The sequence below is a fragment of the Vipera ursinii genome (assembly GCF_947247035.1).
Source record: "Vipera ursinii genome assembly, chromosome: Z".
NCBI classification, from domain to species: domain Eukaryota; kingdom Metazoa; phylum Chordata; class Lepidosauria; order Squamata; family Viperidae; genus Vipera; species Vipera ursinii.
This window is the reverse complement of record NC_139517.1, coordinates 71,130,627-71,144,202: the sequence shown is the minus strand read 5'-3', so window position 1 is coordinate 71,144,202 and position 13,576 is coordinate 71,130,627. Positions and strand designations below refer to the sequence as shown.

Below are 13,576 nucleotides of genomic sequence, written 5' to 3'. Positions count from 1 at the left end.
ATGCTTTATTTATGTATGAGTGGGAAGAGGCAAATAATTGATAATTAATTTTTGTATTTTGGTTTCCTGTATATAATTAGATGTTATTGGGATACATTGTATGACATCAGATCATTTCCACAGGGAAACAGCTGAAGAAAAATCTCTTAAATTATTGTATAAACAGCTTCTAATTATTTAGGACTGTCCATTATGTTGTTCAATCTGAAAAACATAGAGGGCATAAGTGAATGAATTTAAGACTTGCATGCAACTATCTAAAACATTTGTTTCTTTTGTATCATTAAGTGGTTATATACAGCCACTTGGGAAAAAGTGCCACTGCTGTAACACAATGCTTCTCAACTAACCTTAACATATATGGACTTTAACTCCCAAATGCTGGCTGGAGAGGTTGAAGTCCACATATTTAAGATGGCTAGGGGACAGAAGCACTGGTCTAAGATATTGAGGACTGGTAATATAATCATGCCCCAGAGCTCTCCAAAGCACTATTTCTATATGGAATCTGAAGTGCTGCACAGTCCCAGTATATATATCAGTATATTTGGGTGATAAATAGACCTATGTATTATATGAAATTACAGCTATAAATTAGTAGCAATTAGAGTTTGTTGCTGCCTGAATTTGGATAATTGAAACAGAGATGCATCCTTCATTTGTTGAACTTTTTAGAAAAAGGAAATCAAACAAATTTACTTGGGTAGTCTTGAATGAAAAGCAAATACTTAAAAAATTTCCTGGAGTGTTGGGTCTTGTTATAATTTTTTTAAAAAGGAAACCTGGAACAGCTTTTAGAATCAAGGAATGTATGGGATATGTTCACTGTTCATAAGATGTTTTTAACCTTCAGTGTTGCTTGCATTTTTTTCTCCCTGTGGAGTCATGCCTGATTCTTGGACTTCTACAGGATTCTGCAATTTTTCTTGGAAAGGTTTTTCTGAAGTGGCTTGCCATTGCTTCCTTCCTAGGGTTGAGAGAAAGTGACTGGCCCAAAGTTATCCAGCTGACTATAAGGCAGGATTAGAACTCAGTCTCCTGATGCTTTAACCGTTACACCAAACTGATTCTCAGTGGGGTTTGCAGGGCAAATCTAATGTACATAATAACCACATTCCTATAACAGCTCCCATGCAGTTGCCCTCCCGGTGAGATTCAAGGTGCCCTAAATGGCTTGGGTCTGGGATATCTGAGGGAACACCTGCTGCCGGCATCAGGTTCCCTTCGTCCAGTGCGCTCCCACAGGGAGGTCCTTCTCAGGGTGCCGCCAGTAAAATATTGCCGGCGGATAACACCTAGGGGGAGGGCCTTCTCTGTGGGTGCACCTGCCCTTTGGAACCAGCTGCCCGCAGAGCTTAGGACTGCCCCCGACCTTCGTTCATTTTGCCGGGACCTGAAGACCTGGCTCTTTGAGCTTTCCGGCCCAGGCTGAGTTTTAATCGGGGTTTTTTATATTTTTTTCAAGGATTAAATTTAATCTTTTTAATCGTTTTTAAATTTTGTATCAATGTTTTAAGTACCCTGTAAACCGCCCTGAGTCCTTCGGGAAAGGGCGGTATATAAATACAATAAAATTAAATAAATAAATAAATAAATATACTATCTATCTGCCCCACTTTTTCCTTTCTTCCTCTCCACTCTTCCAGATGGCATTTAAAAAAATTATGGAATTCCACAAGAAATTAGATTGTTTTTTCTTCAACAAATTCTATTTATATGTATTTCAACTGCAAATTATGCTTGTGAACTTTGGATTGATAAGCTTATCCTCTAAGAGTCTAAACCAGCAACCATTATAACAGTCCTTATCACATCCAAATTCACATCTGATATTTGCTTAGAAGCTAGATGACAAGAATGTCTGAGAAATATTTGAGGGTCCGACTAGTACAGGAGAAAACATTTTGTTGAGTAGTGGCTTGTAACTGGAAAATTAACATCCTCCTGAAGAAAAAAAATCAAGTAATAATGTTTTGTCTAGTTTTAAAAGAGAGAAGGAAGAGGTTTTGCCAGAAATGAACTTTTTTTTCAGATAAAAGCACTTTTAAAATTTGTTTTCATGAAAGCTTGCGCAAGGGAAAAACTAATGAACAGAACTCTAGCATTTGATATTCATGTTTAACTTCTAGCACAATGCAGTGAAATATATTTCTGTAGAATTGCCTTTCAAATTTCAGTACTACTAAATAAGACTTTTTTGTAACAGTACTGTAAAACTAAAATATCTGCTTCATCATAACCTTAAGCCAGCATAACTTTAAAATGTTTAGATTCAACTGCACTTTCTACTACAAAGTGAGCTTTATCAAAATGTAGTGATTTACACAAATTGGTACTACTGAACCTCAAAAGATTTGATATTTATTAATGAAAGCATTTGCTTTATTACCCCAACACATTTCTCTTTATTTTCTATAACATTTCCACAAAAATGCTGAAAATATCAATTTTATTGTGAAGAAATAAAGATATATTTTTCCAATAATCATTAACAATATTTCCACTGAAATCAATAAATAGGGAGAAAATAAACAGTGAAATATATTCCAATAGCATGGAGCAATATAATGAAGAATACAGTACTTTCCAAATGAACTGGTAATAGTGTGGAAAGCAGCATCTGATTATTGTTTTCATAGCTGTCATGCAAATTTGTCCAATGGGTTCTTTTAAAGGAAAACAATGCTAATATATTACAAAATCTTTTGCAGGATTGAGTTGGCCACATCCAGAGAGTCATCTTTCACCAAAACAATATCATAGGACTCCATATATTTTTCCAGCAGTTCTTCAACCTAGATTATAAATGTGACGAAAAAATAGTGTGAAAAACCAAATTGACATTCCTTATATATTTCTTTTTTTCAGTATATATTTTTATTTTTACTTCTCTTTTTTCCTTTTCTTTCCTGTACTTTCTACTCTCACTTTTTATTCTTTCTTTTAGTTTGTATCTTCAATAAAATTACTACAAAATGAAATTGATAGAAAGGGGCAAGCACAAATTTTGCTAAGAAAATTTCAGATCTATTTACATATAAATTAAACTCAGCCTGAGTTAAGCAATCATATCATTTTGTTGTTTGTCAACTGTAACAATATAAATATACCGGTACTTCTATTAGTTTAGATCATGATTAGAACCTAAAGCCATAAATTAAAGAGCATTGAAATTATTTGTACTTTAACTTTTTCTTTCTTTTTAAATGAAATGTAATGTTTCAGTCCAACTTTAGACATAATTTTATTTTGTCTAATGTAAAGAAAAGGAGTTCAATTAAAAGTTCTTTCCACAATTTCGTGTACATTACATTTGAATAAAATAATTGTGTTTTAAGGAGAAATATAGATTTTCTAAAACTAGAGCATTTTAAAATGAGTTTGGTTTTTTACACTATTTTTTCCTTCATATTTTAAATGATGTGGAAAGATCTTTTATTTTCATATACATAATTCAACTCCCTTTCTTTAAATTAAACAAAAAAAATAGAGCTTGAATTCTTTTTTTTCTTTCTTACAAGGTTTTTTTAATAAGCTTCTTTTACCATTCTCTTGTTTTATTGTTTACATATGCCTTTAAAACTATGAAAACATCAGCTGGTTTCTTTTATACTATTACATCTTTTCCCATAAAGTTCCTGTAGCCTGTCATACTATAATTGTAATAATAATGTAACAGCCTATAATGGTAAATTGAGCTTATTTCCCCTTTAACTGTAATCTTTAGTTCTGTCTAGTGTCCAATTTTTAAAATCTTACTTTTCAAAAAGATCAAAAACATTTTCCCACATGAAAGATTCTTTATCCAAAATCTTATTTCAAATTTATCTAGACCTTACTGTTTGTAATTTTTTAAAATCAAATTTTATTCATCCTTTTGTTGTTTATTCCATTTTTAAAAGTTCTTAATGATTTTTTTTTCATTGAGGGATTGAACGGAAATTTACTCAGTGTTGCCAAACTTGTTAATTCAAAGATTTCTAATAGCTAAAAAGAACTTAAGAAATAATTTCCAAAGGTGATTAGAAAAATATGTGAATTTAATGTCCTTTCAAAGATGCTGACTGCAATTTGGGCACAATGGCTATCCGCCTCATTTCCCCAAGCTTTAGACCCATTAGAGGACCATTTTCTTGCAGCCTCCTCACAAAGAACAGCTATCTGAAGTACTTGTGAACGATTTTCCAGAAAGGTTCAAAGACCCAGCCTCAGGAAGAAGGCATGGTATGGCCTGAAGCTGCCTGCATACAGTAGGGTCAAACTGGATGCACCTCATTAGCAATGGAAGAGGGTGCTCAACTGAGTATGGCAAGTTCTGAGGAGCATAGGATGATGGGAGCAACCAAGGGTTTTATGCTATGGTACTGGGATGGTTAGTCACAGGGTGGGGCTTGAGGCGCATATCTTAGCAGCAGTGATAATGTTGTAATTGAAGTAGACCCCTGGGGCTCCTGGAAGCTGGCTGAGATTGCTGAAGACCCAGGCCTTTATTCAGGAGTGCTGCAGTGCAGCGCAGGCAAAAGGACATAGATGAGAGGAAGATAGATGTGTGGAAGAGTTAAAGCACCCCTGTAGTCAGAAATGTGGGTAGATTTCCAAGCATTCAAATTTTGACAATGTGATTATGTGGGCACTGCACAACTAACTTTAGGGATCAATCATAAGTCCACTTTTTCAGCACCATTACAACTTCAAACGGTTGCTAAATGAATGTTCATATGTCAAGGATTACTTTTTTAAAAATCCAGCTAAAGTGTTAAAGGCCTCCTACATAAATATTACCTGCTGCTGGCAAAGTAAGAATATGGGAGTTGTCTGGAGGCTTTTGGAAGAAGGTATTATTTTAATTATTTACCTAATTGAAAATAGGGCATCCTACTAGGCTGCAATTAGATTTAGTATATTTTGATTATATTCTTGGAGATATTTTTTCAACAAAATATGCATGACAATCAACATGACAACTTTTCACTTTGGTTTTACTAATCTGAATCTTTGAATAGTAAACTATTTTTTAAAACCCTTCTACTTTAGTAGAGAGCACATGAATAACATCAAGAAGTAACTCAACATTACCATTGTGCAAAGCAATGAATTGAAACAAGCCATTCTCACATACTGCATTTTCTAACTGCCATAAATTTAATCCTGTTTTTAACTCTAACTGCAAATGCATTGAACTAGGCTTAGAAGTAGGTAAGTAACTGAAAAATAATTCCTATAAATAGTATACAAAGCTGGAGAACATGAATTTTACAATAGAGTTTATGCTTATCAATCACCTACACACTTACTTTATCATTGAGATACCCAATCTTAAGAATATGTTCAACATTTGCCACTCCATCTGCCATTGTTAAGTCTCCTTGAGAATCTCCAAGTAATATGATATTGCTGTTGTCTTTTAATTGTTTAAAGTACTCTGTATTTTTCAAGGCCCCATTATGTTTGTTATAAACATGAATTAATTCTCCTTTAAATCCTTTCAATAAGCCCTATTGAAGATGAGAGAAGTTACTCCTAAATAACCAGGCAAAGACTTTAATATAGTTTTAGAATATTTCCAAGACAATTTCTCTTTCCACCAACTATATTTTCATTACATGCATATAATATTGAGAATAAAATGCTTCTATTTAAGCCTAAATAATGGCTATTTTATTTGTATGTTGCACATTCCCAATGATTTTGTATAACTAATGATCAGAGACATAACTGAGCAACCCCCATGAAAATAATATACCTAGACATAAAATAAATAAAATACAATATCAAAATTATACTTATTTTAAAAAATCTAAAAAATGTAACTATTTCAAATTCATATCTTCAGTGATATCTTCTTCCTGCACCTGATGGAATAAATAGGTCTTAACCACTCTCCAGAAAGAAAGGAACAGAGTAAATTTCCATGATAATTTCAGAGTATGGGAGCAATGAGCAAAAAAATCCACTTTAAAAGCCCATCAAACCATGCATATATAGATAGGATCTTGAATGAATTGATTACAGTATTCAATCTGATTGGACAGGCAGATAATATAGAAGAAGGTCCCTCAGAGAACTTAATCTGGAATCACAGATGTCCTTAAAATGACAACCTCATTGTATCTCATTCAAAGCAAATTGGAAACAAATAGAATTGGCAAAGCAATGAGGTCACCTGAGGATGTAAGGATATATTCTAAGGAATTATAGAGATAACCTAGGACAGGGGTGTCACTCTGCCGGCCCACGGGCTGGATGCATCACAAGGAAACCGCGCCCACTCCATTTCCAGCAATGGGGAAATAGTTCCGATACGTCATATGACATTGCAAGTTTGACATGTCTGATGTAGGAGAAGGGAAACTAAAGGACACACAATAAACATGTCTGAAATCTAGTGTTACAAGTGGATACTCCCCCCCTTCCAAACTCCCTAGGATATAAGAAGAAGGTGTAGTAGATGACCAGGCTTTGCTCATGGGTGAGGTTAAATGCATTATCAGTTTGGAGTCACTACCTAAGTCCAGCCCTTCTTGAATTCCATTGACTCTTATCTAGGATCAATTTGCTTTGACTGTTAGTAGATCAGATTCTTGTGTATAGGTAGCATGTAATAAACTTGAAGTGCTTTGAACTAAACTGTTCCTCCTGGTTACTTGCACCTGACAAAAAGGAAGAAAATCAAGCAGATTTGCAAAATTTTGTTATTATAGTTTGTCTTAGTCCTATGGAGTCTGTTCCTTGATCTGGTCTATCCTGAAGATGACATATATCCATTAATGCGAAGGCCACCAGATTTTGTATCAGTTGTAGTTTCCAAGCCAATCCCATGTAGAGCACTTTGCAGTAATCCAGGTGGGAGGTAAGAAAAAGTCATGGATACATGAAAGTCAGTTTGGTCTGGTGATTAAGGAACCAGGCGAAAAAGTGGGAGGATTCAAGTTCAAGTCCCACCTTAATCATGAGTCAGCTGGGCATCCTTGGGTCAGTCTCTCTCAGCCCAAACCCACCTCACAGGTTTGTGATTGAGTTATTTGTAAAAATAATAAAGGTGGGAAATAAATAAATAAATAAATAAATAAATAAATAAATAAATAAATAAATAAATAAATAAATAAATAAATAAATGTAAGTGGAGCCTACAAAGTCAAGAATGGCTGCAATTGGTTAAAAAAAAATAACTGTATAACAGCCCTCTAGTCTAGAAAAGAGTTTTTATATGCTAAACAAGCAGGAGCTTTGTATCTAGGTTACCTCCATATGGCAAGCCGTGTTTGAACAGGAGACTTCAACTCTGTTTTCAGGAAGACATTAAAACTGAGAGAGAGCAGAGAGTCCCAAGACATTCCACAAAGCAAAGATTTCTGGTCAGACTATTCTCCTTATCCAGACTGGAACTACCACCTGAAAAAGAACCACTACAACTATGTTCCCCAATTCACAGAGCGGTTAATAAGGAAACCATGATTTATTATATCAAAAAGGTTCCACTCCCATGATCCTGGTTTTAACTAATTTGCAAACTACCTTACTGGCCCTATCAAGTGTAGCATGTAATTATAACTCTAAATCAGAAATATGTATGTAACATTTTTATATGGATTAAAAGATTCTTATATACTTTAGTAAATGATAATGATTGCATACTCACGTTATCATCAAAATCCATAAAATTGGAAACTACTTTGATATTGGAATGGTAAACACCTGCTTGGTGAATAATCAGTTCCAGTATATCTCCAATCCCAGCAGAAAATATAAATACTGGAACATTATGTTCATGAAGTTTGTCAAAAAAAAATTCATACCCCTCTCTGTAAAATAGAACAGTTATTTGTAAAAAAAAACTGAATTAAAATCTGACAGTATTTTTTCCCCTGCTGTAATAAGAACTGAATAACTCCTATGCTCAATTTCAGAATAAACAACTGTAGTAACTGGCATCTTATTATTTATGAAGCCAAGGCTTCAATATTTTAAGAATGTTTTATTTTTAAAAGAAATGCCCTATGGATTATTCTGGAAACTAGTTGAGAAATTTGCTTTTGTTTGATAATTCTAGTCTGACTTCTCTTTGTACAGACACCTATATTTATTTGGTATATAAATGAATCAAGGGGGGGAAAAAACTCTGCCTCTGAAAAGGATGAAACAGGAATCCTAGGAATCCAGAAGGCATATTGTAGGCCTTCCTTACATAGATAAGACAGAACAGAAAAAACCAACCTTTCTTGTGCAATATCTGCTTTCCTATTCCTTGAATCTGAGTACATGCAATAATAGGGCAGCACTTAGAAAGAGCATAGCTACAATCTTTTTTTTTTAATCACATTTATATCCCGCCCTTCTCCAAAGGCTCAGGGCGGCTTACAATTTTAAAGCACAAATTAATGTGCTTAGCAATCTTGTTGAAGTACGGTAAAAAACAGAGTCAAATTCTTATATACCCCAATGAAAGAAAAAGAAATATTTCAAAGACTTTGTTTTAGATGCAGTATTACTATTAGATCTGTAATGGTTAGTAACGGTTAGACTTTCGGATCATGATTGCCATACAAGCTAAAATTAAGCTTTGAAGAAATAGAATCTTCTACATTATATTACTGTAAAAGGTGAATGAGCACGCAGAAAGTGGTTGATTCACATAAAACATTATTTCCAAATATAGCCAAATCCTCATTTATCATGAAACATAACAAATAAATAATGCAACCACTGTGATATGGAACATTTTTAGTGTTCTGACATAGTATGAAGCTTAATATGTGCTATACAAGAGTTACAGCGGGAGAGGCAATCAAATTGAAGGACTTTACTCATCACCACTAAGTGCAAGAGTAAGTCCACATTGGAGCATACATGAACATACAACATTTCACACTATTTTTGATTTCTGATGTGTTTTATGACTACAGAAATAGATGCTTACTTCAGCATAACATCAGACTCTCTCACAATTTCAGCAAGTTTGTCCTTCTGTAATTCTTGTTCAATAAGCAAAGCATGGGATTTGTTGTACCTAAAGTTAAAAATAAAATATTAAACCTGTACACAAATGGTGGACTTAAAATAGGTCATGTGTTTTATCAAGACACAATAAATGGGTGCTCTTATCAATTATTGCTTAATTGTTCAGATGTAAACTATAAACTTTAACAGTAAACAAGTCACTTTTCGCAAACTCACCATTCAACCATATATGGATACTTCTCTTCCACTGTAAGATTTGGATCAATTTCAATAGCATAATATATTTCTTTTAGCTGGAATAACTGAAAAGAAAAACATTTAGTTACTATTTATTTCTATAGTATCTTTTTTCTAACTGCATAAACTAAACTGCTTCCTTAGTTTTGATATATATTTTGATATATATCCCTAGTATCTTAAATAAGAAGATTATATACAACATTCACTTAGGATGTGTATGAACAGATAGACACATACATACAAAAATCAGTAAGTGATAACCCAGAAGTATACAGGGAATCCTTGATTTACAATGGCTATTGAGACTGGAATTTCTGTTACTAAATGATTACTGAACAAGTGGTGTTAAGTTGAGAATTTACCTGTACTTTATGCCAATTCAGAGTATAAAATAAATAATATAACCTTTCATAACAGTAGAAATTGATAATGAATAGAAGAAACAAACTTATCAGTTTTAAATTACCTTTTTGCGACATTCCTCTGTAATGAGTTTACAGTTGTCAATGATATCTAGAAAATGTTCAAAAAGGTTTGAGAAATGAGTATGTGCAAATCAAACAATGCAAAATTTTAATTTACCCATCTATCAGTAGAATATTTCTAACCCGCTCAAAATAAGGCAAAATCCCTAACTTTAACATTACTATTGGTTAAAAGTTATTTTTAAAATAATGGCATTCAAGTATTAGCCTACATAAAATACTCAGATTGATGAAAGGAAATTATCTTTGACTGCAATCTTTCCCTAAATCCAATGTCCTTATTGAAATGGGATTATTTATACTATAATCCACTACAGGGAATCTGGAAGAATGTAATAGTGCTAAACATAAAACAATACTTAAAATGTAACATAGACTAAATACTGTGCTAGAAGGAAAATCAAAGGTTTTTTTTCTTTCTTCTATGTGTTTTCAATCATACGTTTTCTTGAGTTTCCTGAGAAATATGAAAGTTTTTTACAAGCAATCTATAATACTCACTATGACACGTTGGACATCTTTTGCCATTATGGGAAAACCTACTTAACGTCATATCAAAGTCTGTAATTATCTGTAAAGAGTATATAAAGAAATGTGTCATGAATGCAAAATAAAACTAAATATTTGAAATGTAAAATCAAAAAGGAAAATCAGTGTTCTAGATACTTATAGGCTGTACTCTCATTTAATTTTAAATGCATTGAAGCTTTTGTTTCAGTTTTTAATTTGCCACATTTCGAGTAGTATTTGAGCCAAGGTGAACTGGGATCAGGATTAATTGTAGTTTCCTAAAATCAGCAAACTGTTAAGGAAGCTGGTGTTTTAGAAAAACTTAATTAAGACTAATAGTTTAGAATTCAGATTTAATGCTGGACTGTGGTTAGTTGAATAAAAGTTGCATTATGGCAGTAATGTTAACAAATATTGCAGTCAGTGCTTTTTTTGTAAACTCACCATTCAACCATATATGGATACTTCTCTTCCACTGTAAGATTTGGATCAATTTCAATAGCATAATATATTTCTCATAACTGTTTTACCAATAAGTGTGGCCATATCTGTATATTTGGAAGATTGCCAATTTTTAAAAAAACATTTTCAATAAAGAAAAAGAGAAGAAATACAGAATTCTTTTGTTTCTATCCAAAAATTTGATATGAATTTTGTAGGTAAATAAAGATGTAAGAGAACTTGAAATAAATCAAATTTTATGTTAATCAAAACTTTCATTTTAAAAATATACTCCCTTAAAATCTGACTTTTAACAATAGCTGTATCTTTGTTACTTTCAGAGATAGTGTGATAAAATACAAAGTTATGACAATTCTACAAGAGCACCCAGTGCTGAGGTCATCAAGGGAGAAGGAATGATTCTTACAATGTCACGGTGGAAATTATGCTCCTTAACATTGGCATGAAACTTCGCAATGCATGCTTCAAAGGGTGGAGCTTGCACTGTTAGATGACAGCACAATTTATATTATTTTGGCATCATCATGGCTAACTGTAGATGACTCTGCCATTTTGTGATCAACATCCCATCTTAGAACTTTTTATTACAAAACTGAAAGGTCTATAAGAAATCATAACACTTTTAAAGTCACTTTTAATAGTGCAGTATTCCTGTTGCTAGACAGAACCCATTTATAAAGTTATTAAGCAGGATGCCTTCAGTGATTGGGGGTGGGGCTATATAATAATAACAACAACAACAATAAGAAGAACTGAAGTGTACAGTTGATTGATATCGCTGTACCAGGAGATGCCAGAGTCGAAGAAAAAGAACTGGGAAAAATTACAAAATACTGCAACCTGGCCATCAAAACTGCGCGATTATGGATGAAACGTGTAACAGTGATACCCACTGTCATCGGGGCACTGGGAACTATGTCCAAAAACTTTGCAAAATACATCAAGAAACTGCAGCTTCCTGCAATAACTCCAGCAAAGCTACAAAAAACTGCGCTACTTGGAACATCTTACATTTTATCGAGATACCTGGTTGATACCTAGGATGCTGGCAGCAACCCGTGTCAACCATTAGTGCCAGTCAATTTGAGTGTTCAATTGACTGAGTTTCATGTTTTATGAATAAAATTTTTTAATAATAATAATAATAATAATAATAATAATAATAATAATAATAATAATAATGGTGTTGGAAGGAACCTTGGAGGTCATCTAGTCCAACCCCCTGCTCAGGCAGAAAACCCTATACCATTTCAGACAAATGCCTGTCCAGTTTCTTCTTAAAAACTTCCAGTGTTGGAGCATTCACTGCATTAGGTTGTTCCACTGGTTAATTGTTCTAACTGTCAGGAAGTTTCTCCTTAGTTCTAGGTTGCTTCTCTCCTTGATTAGTTTCCATCCGTCACTTCTTGTCCTGCCTTCAGGCACTTTGGAGAATAGCTTGACTCCCTCTTCTTTGTGGCAACCCCTGAGATAGTGGAATACTGCTATCATGTCACCCTGTCCTTCTTTTCATTAAATAAGACATACCCAATTCCAGCAATGGTTCCTTATGTGTTTTAGCCTCCAGTCCCCTAATCATCTTTGTTGCTCTTCTCTGCTCTTCTCTAGAGTCTCAACATCTTTTTTACAACATGGTGACCAACACTGGATGCAGGATTCCAAGTGTGACCTTATCAAGGCATTGTAAAGTGGTATTAATACTTCACATGAACTTGATTCTATCCCTCTGTTAATGCAGCCTAGCACTGTGTTTTGGCAGCTGCAGCACACTGCTGGCTCATATTTAAGTGATTGTCCACTAGGACTCCAAGATTCCTCTAACAGTTACTACTATTGAGCAAGGAACCACCTATACTATACCTGTACATTTGGTTTTTCTTGCCTAAATATAGAACCTTACTTTTTTCACCACTGAATTTCATTTCATTAGATAGTGCCGAATGTTCACGTGTGTCCAGATCCTCCTGTATCTTAAGCCTATCTTCTGCAGTGTTGGCTATTCCTGCCAGCTTAGTGTCGTCTGCAAATTTGATGAGTTCCCCATTCCCTTGTCCAAATCATTGATGAAGATGTTGAAGAGCACTAGGCCCAAAACAGAGCCCTGGGGCACCCCACTACACACTTCCCTCCATGTAGATTCAGTTCCATTGAGGACCACAAGCTGAGTACAGCCTGTCAGCCAGCTACGAATCCATCTGGTGGTGATGCTGTCTAACCCACATTTTTCTATCTTATCAAGTAGTAGGTTGTGATCTACTTTATCAAATGCCCTACTGAAGTCTAAGTAAATTATATCCACAGCATTTCTCTGGCCCACTAATTTTGTCACTTGGTCAAAGAATGCAATAAGATTTGTCTGGCATCTTAGTCTCCTGAACTATTGTTGTTCCTTGTATTTGGGATATTGATTATATTGTTCCACTGTTATGTTTATATTATTCTATTCAATTTTTAATATTAATGTTTTGAAGATTTAAGATCAGATGACAGGTAAAACATCTGTGTGTGCCTTTGTGACTGTTGATTTCTTGCAATTATATGGACAAGTCCCTGAAGTTCTCTTGGCAAAGATTTTGGAAGTAGTTTCAACATTGCCTTCTTCCTAGGGCTGAGAAGTCAGATGGCTTTATGCCAAGGTGGGACTTGAACTTACACTCTTTTAGTTTCTAGACTGCTGCCTTAATCACTAGCTTGTCTCTTGGAACAACATACAAACTACTAAAATATTTATGCTTATTATACAATCACCATCTCAGCTAAACCAGGAAGGTCTTTTATGATTCGTGATATAAATTCAGATATACTGTACATGGAATCATCTCTCTCAAGGGTCAGTTACAATTACATCATAGTTTTATTCTCTCTCTACACAAACACACACAAACACACACACACACACAATTCGTGTATGCATATACATA

The 13,576-nt window shown here is 34.1% G+C and overlaps 1 protein-coding gene across 6 annotated transcripts in view; it reads right to left on the bottom strand.

Annotated features, from left to right (window-relative positions):
• Positions 1-2,107: 2,107 nt before the first annotated feature.
• Positions 2,108-13,576, bottom strand: part of NT5C3A (5'-nucleotidase, cytosolic IIIA) — a 39,860-nt gene continuing 28,391 nt past the window's right edge. For 3 of the 6 annotated variants that reach the window (XM_083376347.1, XM_083376348.1, XM_083376346.1), the window contains exons 4-10: positions 10,185-10,254; positions 9,665-9,711; positions 9,175-9,260; positions 8,918-9,007; positions 7,640-7,802; positions 5,295-5,495; positions 2,110-2,795 (exon numbers count right to left, since the gene is read on the bottom strand). In XM_083376347.1, the coding sequence (XP_083232473.1) occupies positions 2,694-2,795; positions 5,295-5,495; positions 7,640-7,802; positions 8,918-9,007; positions 9,175-9,260; positions 9,665-9,711; positions 10,185-10,254 (759 nt within the window). In that variant the 3' untranslated portion in view covers positions 2,110-2,693. Of the gene's footprint in view, positions 2,796-5,294; positions 5,496-7,639; positions 7,803-8,917; positions 9,008-9,174; positions 9,261-9,664; positions 9,712-10,184; positions 10,255-13,576 lie in introns of all 6 variants that reach the window. The other 3 variants (XM_083376345.1, XM_083376350.1, XM_083376349.1) reach the window with 2 other exon arrangements.